The following is a 7,500-nucleotide window of genomic DNA, read 5'->3' as shown; positions in this document are numbered from 1 at the left end:
CTAACGCCGGAGGTGAACTCTCCCTCCCGGGCGTCATAGCTGTCGGGGAAAACACTTTATTGCACTCAATAGTCCTGCCATCCAACCCTACGCCACTCTCACACCGCCACCCAACTCATGACAACGACACCACCCATCTCCCCGCGGGATAGATGACCCGGCCTCCCACACCCAGCCTCGTGACTCCCCTCCCATTCCATCCTCCCAGTTTCACCCTTCCATACCTTCATTCGGTTATGTATTTTCACCCTTTTTCGATGCTGCGTCCCAACGTGGCACCTCGCTAACCTCCGATGCCTCACCTAGAAGCGATATTCGCCATCACCCGCCCACATCACGTACACGCATTTGACTCCGCACTGCTCCTCCCTCCCTCCACCGCGCGGCACGCAAAACGACGATGCCTCTCTCGGGTGCAACCAATCACCCACACAAGACCGTATCCCACAGACCGACTCCCTGACTCCTGGCTAGCTCCCACCGACAGTATCTCCTAACCCGATACCTCACTACCTTCCCCCCACTCCACAGTCAAAGGCCTTGCAGACACCACACCTCTGCCGGCGCCACACTCACCCGATGTTGCACACAAGCTCGGCACCCATCAGCCGTCGACCAGAAAACTAAATCACGTCGGGAGAACCAAGTCGTGGCCGCATGGCTCCACAAAAACAACAGCGGCGCAGTCGGTTAAAAGGGAAAGAAGAAACATTGTCTAGAAGTAAAAGAAAATGAGTCTTGAAATAGAAAATGAGAGAGAGAGAGAGAGAGAGAGAGAGAGAGAGAGAGAGAGAGAGAGAGAGAGAGAGAGAGAGAGAGAGAGAGAGATGCCAGAGGAAGAAACGGGACGCCTCGGGAAAAGAGAAAATGGGAAACGTAAATAATAGAAAAAGGAAAAACGGGCCGTGAACTGATTCTGAAAAATATCACTCCAGTGAATTTCGCTTTTTCCGGATCTTTGGTGAGAATGGAGACTTGATTTATTTTCTTTCACCACTCCCGAGTTTGAAGGCCACGTAGTTAAACCTTCCCAGCCTCTTCCTCCACTTATTTATATTTTTCATATCGGTCACATAAACAAGTTCCAAACACAAACAAAAACACCGCAAAACTCAAAAAAAAAAAAAACATTAAAAACAAGTGGCTTCTTGTTCTTCACCCTGTCCTTTCACTCACCACCATAACTGGATCACTTAAATAAGCAACTTGTTTACCTTTTTTTGGAATGAGCGACCGTCTTACAAACACTATTGGCAAGAGCGGTGGCGAATGCTGCTCCGTCCTTGTCGTGTGAGGAGCAGCAGCATGAGGAGCCTGGGCTTGTGACATCCGAGAGGCTTAGTCGGCGTTATTGAATGTCAGTGAGTGAAGCCGGATAGGTGAAGGCGGACAAGTGAAGTCCCAATGAACACTACCCGAGAGAGGGTGAGAGGAAAGGTAAGCCATAATAAGACGAAGGAAGTTCTATTGAGGGAGGGGAACTAATACAGAGAAAAGGGAGTGAGGGAGATTAAGATTAGCACAGAAAGAAAAGGGAGGGACGGAAAGAGATTCACTGACAGAGGAAGGGAGACTCCGAGAGGGAACGAGGGTAGGAAGTAGACTGAAAGGAATTGGAGGTAAATGGAGGAAGGAAATGGACGAAGTAAAATGAGAGGAAAGGATTAATATAATTAAGAGACCGGGAGCTGAAAAGAATGAATTACGAGGTGAATGCGAAAGAATTGCCGAGTGGAGGGAAGTTGGAAAAGAAGGAAGCTAAGAGAAGAATTAGACCCATGAATGTAAAGCAGCTGAAATATACACACATTAAGAATTACCGAGAAAGACATATTTCCCTTTTAATTTTCTCCTCCCCTCCTCAGTTCTCAAAGTCCATTTTTCCGCTAACCTTCCTCTTTTTTTCCCTCCTTTCCATCCAACGCACTGTGGAACCCCCACCTTTAAAATACCCTTTTCCTCTCGTCAAGATTTTTTCCGCCCTCTCTTTTTCCTCACTCGTCGTCGCCCCAATCACTGCGTAGCTTAGTTACTCCTAAACGTCTCCATCACACGACAGTCACGCGTGATCGACAGTGCTTTGTCATACCAGCCACCGTGTTCCTTGTCACCCCAACGGCCACGCTCACCCGAGAGACCCTAAAGGTAAATTGTAGGTTCTGTAGGTAATGGGAGCTGGGCGCAGCGTCACTTGTCGTCACCTGGGCGAGATCAAAGGTGGCTTAGAGTCGCTTGGCGCCTCATTATGCCGGCGAGAACGTGAGACAGGTGTATGACGGAGGAATTAGCAAGGCAGAAAGACGAAGGGTTAAAGGTAAGTGTGTGGAGAGAGAGAGAGAGAGAGAGAGAGAGAGAGAGAGAGAGAGAGAGAGAGAGAGAGAGAGAGAGAGAGAGAGAGAGAGAGAGAGAGAGAGAAATCTATTGCGTATTTAAAGTCAGGGCCGTGAGAGAAGTAAGGGTAAAAATCGCAATGTTTTGAACCAATATTGAGGAACAAAAGAGAGGCGACGTGAAAAGAAGTCGCAGAATATGGCGGAAAAAACTGATGCAAAATACACACTCCAACTTGCACGGAAAAAAATGGGAGTGGAAAACAAAAGTGGGTTTGCGCAACAGAAAGAGATTGGGTGGCAAGCAGTGTGGAGAAAAATCAAAACAAAACAAGTTGATGGAGTGGTGGTGGAGGAGAAAGAGGAGGAGGACGATGAGAATAAAGAGCTGGAGGAGGAGGAGGAGGAGGAGGAGGAGGGGGAAAAGGAAGAGAATGAAGGGGAAAACGACTTCCAAGAAAGCAGAAAGCGAAGATATGGGGAGTGCAGAGGAAGGACATAGGGAAGAATGGAATGAAGGAAGCAAGGATGCAGGAAGACCGAGGCAGAGAGGATGGAGAGAGGGAGGGAGGAGGGTAATGGAAACAGGCGACAGAAGGGAGGGAGGAGGAGGAGGAGGAGGAGGAGGAGGAGGAGGAGGGAGCCTGTAGGAACAAGGCATAGAGGAAAGTGCCAGCAGGGTCAGGGGAAAAGAGAATTGGGTAAACCTGACGGGGCGGTAAAGAACGGGAGGCGGGCACGAGGAAGGGCTGGGAAGGGCCGGGAAGGGCTGGGAAGGGCGCCGTAAACATGGGTTGTGTTAATGAAGAATTACCGTGGCGTGAAGTAAACTCTATGCGGCTCTTGTCTCGGCAGCAAGCGACCCTAGTTATTATTATACTGCTGGAGTATCATGAAAGAGAGAGAGAGAGAGAGAGAGAGAGAGAGAGAGAGAGAGAGAGAGAGAGAGAGAGAGAGAGAGAGAGAGAGAAACAAAGAGAAAAATATATATAACGATTTTTTTCTGACATATATTTTCAGGAGGGGAAAGGAAAGAAAAAATAAAGAACAAACACACACACACACACACACACACACACATACACATACACATACACACACACACACACACACACACACACACACACACACACACACACACACACACACACACCCGTACGTAGCGGAAACATAATGACGACACTTGCCTTTTGTTCGTGCAGGAAACCCAATAATTAGTTCGTGCTGGCGTTCTTTGTGAGGACCAACCCCCGTCACCTTCGTCCTCCCTTCCCTGGTGCTTAACACATTCCCCTTCCCTTCCCCTTACCCTCCCCTCTCTTCTCCCCTCCCTCCCTTTCTCTCTCTCTCTCTCTCTCTCTCTTTCTCTTCCTCTCCTTTCTCTTTTCCCCTCTGTGCCGGTCAACACATCCTCCCTCACTAACTTGCTCTCCCTCGCTCTTTTCTCTACCCGGCCTTTCTCCGCTTTACGCTCACGCTCTCTCTCTCTCTCTCTCTCTCTCTCTCTCTCTCTCTCTCTCTCTCTCTCTCTCTCTCTCTCTCTCTCTCTCTCTCTCTGTCCCTCCCTTTTCTTTCTTTTATTTCTTACTCTCCCCCTCCCTCCATCTAGTGCATCCTCCTCTTTCTCCTCCTTTAACATTTCCTCTTTCTCGCTGCTTCCTTCTTCCGTTATTCCCGTTGTCTTCCTCATTGCTCCCTGCTTTCCCCTCATTCAGCTCATTCCTCACTGTGCACTCTTTCCTCTTTCACACCTCCTCCTTCATCTATTGATTTATCTCTATCGTTTATTTTTTTCTTTTCTTATCCAGCACATCATCATGCGCACGCACATGCACATAAAACACACACACACACACACACACACACACACACACACACACACACACACACACACACACACACACACACACACACACATAAGGGTACAGTATTTATTGTTATTTGCACTTGGTCTGAGAAACGAGATCATCTGTATATTCCAATTGCATAAAGGAACATGTAGATAAGTAGGTAGGTAGGTAGCTGGATAGGTACCCCGTAGAAGAAAGGAGCGGGGAGATGATGAGGAAGATGAAAGCGAAAAAAAAAAAAAAGAAGCCGTAAGGCGCATCATGTATAGTAGGAATAGCCTACAGCATACACAACAAGAGCTCAGGCGAACAAGGGGAATGAAAAATAAAGGAGAAAAAAAAAAACTTTCTAAGCAGAGATTTTTCCTTTTTCTACTGATTAATTAACGAAGGATCGACTTTATTAATTATTTTTTTAGCTCTCTTCCGTACTCTGTGGAAACAATACCGAGGTTTCCGAGTAGTTCAACAAAGGCAGGTGCAGGTAACGTCAACGTGATGGATAGGTGGAGCACACGCGCACCGTAATAGTGAGGTGTACTTGTCTGTCCCATGTACTACCTGCGTGTCTCAGAGGTCCCTGCGGCTTTGTCTGCGGTGTACCTGCGGCTTTGTCTGCGGTGTACGTGTGTGTTCTGCTTTGAAATGTGCCAGATATTGCCCTAAAATGTGCCAGCATCTTAATATAAGGAAGATAGTTGGAAATAAGTAGGCATGGTATATACAGGGACAGCCACGTGTAATCTTAATGGCTTCTTGCAGCATCCTAAGCTTTCATGTGTTGTTATATTCTGCTTTGAGGTACGTTTTATCTTTGAAATCAAGCTGCGTTCTAAGATGTGCCCTGCCCTAGTCTGAGATACGCCCCTGCCTTTGAAATGTGTCTGTGTCCTCTTTTTATGTGTTTGTGTATCCTGCTTTGAGGTGCGTCTTTGTTCCTGTGTCCTACTTTGAAGTGTCTCTGTGTGGTGCTGTGACTTCGAAAAAGGTGTGTCATTAGGATTGGTCAAGCGCACGGGAAGCAGGTATTGGCTGGCCGGCAAAGGAGTGTAATTTGTTGTGTGAGGCTCCTTTAGTCGCTCTCTTACCGCAGGTTTCATTCCTTCCTCTCTTCTTACCTTTTTCCCTCCCCTTCCCTCCCTCCTGTCCCTTTCCTGTCCCTCCTCATCTCCCTCCCTCCCTTCCCTCGTCCTCTCCTTTCTCTCTTTCCTCCGCTTCCTTCCTTTCCTTCCGCCTTCCTCCCTAATTCCTTTCCTTCTCCCTTTACTCTTGACGTGTGACCTCTCTTCCCCGTCCTCCAATTCTAGTCCTTTTTCCTTCATTCTTTTACGTTTTTGTTTCGTGATGTGTGCTCTCCGTTCTTTCCTCTTCATTCTGTTCTTTCAATTCTTTCCCCTTTTCTCGTGTGTCTCTTCTTTTTGGGCCAAGTTTTCATTTGTTCTCCCTCTCCCGGCTGGTCTGTACTTTTATGACCAAGTCCTCTTGTTCTTTTCCGACTCGCCTTCACCAGCCGCCTTTTTACATACACGGCTAGATGGATGGAGAATGGTGGACGGACACTTGCTACATGTACACACACACACACACACACACACACACACACACACACACACACACACACACACACATATAGAATGTGATTACATACGTGTTTGGCTTTTTTTTTTGTGTGTGTGTTGTGTTTATGTGCGTGCATTGAAAAAATTATATATTTGTATGTGACAATATATCAAAATCTTACAATTGTTATTATTATTATTATTATTATTATTATTATTATTATTATTATTATTATTATTATTATTATTATTATTATTGAGACACCCCATATGGAATTGCTTGTCTGGTATATGGATAAATTATCATTATTACCATTATTACTGATACCATTACTATCATCATTATTATTAGCAGCAGTAACACAAATAATGATTGTAGAAATAGTAGAAGCGGTAGTAGAAATATCAGCAACAGTAGTAGTAGCAGTGGTAGTAGTAGAATAAGTAGTAGCACCAGTACCAGTACCATCATTATTAATTTCTTAAAAACCTCCACTCAACACGAGGCTCCTCTTGCAGCGGGTCGTGTTCGTGTTTCGCGGCGTGATCACCAGGAGCCGGGATGTTGCGTGAGTGTGATCCCAAGAAGCTTCCCTCTGCTTTAATGAGATCCGCGATTCGTTATGCTGCCGGTGCTGAATGCTAAGGGGAAGACTCAATATCATACTGACGGCCAAGGATAAGGAAGGGGTGGAGGCGAGGCACGGGCCATCAAAAGGGAGGTGCAGGAAAAATAATTTGTGCTTGCAGAAAACTGTTGCCAACCTTCCCTACAGATGTGCCTTGGGAGATACTTATGGGAGACAGTTTTTGATTTTGTAGTAATGGTGATGATGATGATGATGATGATGATGATTAATAATGATAATGGTGATGTTAATAATAATAATAATAATAATAATAATAATAATAATAATAATAATAATAATTTCTTCTTCTTCTTCTTCTTCTTCTTCTTCTTCTTCTTCTTCTTCTTCTTCTTCTTCTTCTTCTTCTTCTTCTTCTTCTTCTTCTTCTTCTTCTTCTTCTTCTTCTTCTTCTTCTTCTTCTTCTTCTTCTTCTTCTTCTTCTTCTTCTTCTTCTTCTTCTTCTTCTTCTTCTTCTTCTTCTTCTTCTTCTTCTTCTTCTTCTTCTTCTTCTTCTTCTTCTTCTTCTTCTTCTTCTTCTTCTTCTTCTTCTTCTTCTTCTTCTTCTTCTTCTTCTTCTTCTTCTTCTTCTTCTTCTTCTTCTTCTTCTTCTTCTTCTTCTTCTTCTTCTTCTTCTTCTTCTTCTTCTTCTTCTTCTTCTTATTATTATTATTATTATTATTATTAGTATTAGTATTAGTATTAGTATTAGTATTAGTATTAGTATTAGTATTAGTATTATTATTATTATTATTTTTTTTTATTATTAATGTCATGTTTACTGCTACTACTATACTATTAATAAATTTCTACTACTACGACTACTACTACGACTACGACTCTTGGTACTACTACTACTACTACTACTACTACTGTTACCACCACCACCACCTTTAGCAAAACCAGCAGAAACAGCAGGAGAAGCAACACCAGCAGTAGGTTGTTTTGTTACATAGGTACCTGACCTTTTTTTGTCGGTACAATATCTTTTGTTCACAAACATGTTGTCTAGCCTTCCTCGTATCCTTTATTTTTATGTTCTTTTTTTCCCCTCATGTGCTCCTTTCCCTTGGCATTTTACCTTCCTTTTTCATCGCTCCCTCTGTCTCTTCTTCCCTTTCCTCACATGCATCCG

The 7,500-nt window shown here is 44.5% G+C and overlaps 1 protein-coding gene across 1 annotated transcript in view; it reads right to left on the bottom strand.

Annotated features, from left to right (window-relative positions):
- LOC135108504 (uncharacterized) overlaps positions 1-7,500 on the bottom strand; it is a 199,052-nt gene that overhangs the window by 94,330 nt on the left and 97,222 nt on the right. Inside the window, exon 3 of the mRNA XM_064019595.1 lies at positions 1-39. This exon is cut by the window's left edge and continues 170 nt beyond it. Within this exon, the coding sequence (XP_063875665.1) occupies positions 1-39 (39 nt within the window). The remainder of the gene's footprint in view (positions 40-7,500) is intronic.

Source organism: Scylla paramamosain, chromosome 17 (genome assembly GCF_035594125.1).
Source record: "Scylla paramamosain isolate STU-SP2022 chromosome 17, ASM3559412v1, whole genome shotgun sequence".
In the NCBI taxonomy this organism is placed as follows: Eukaryota; Metazoa; Arthropoda; class Malacostraca; order Decapoda; family Portunidae; genus Scylla; species Scylla paramamosain.
The sequence above is the reverse complement of the archived record's forward strand: the minus strand, read 5'-3'. Positions and strand labels throughout refer to the sequence as shown.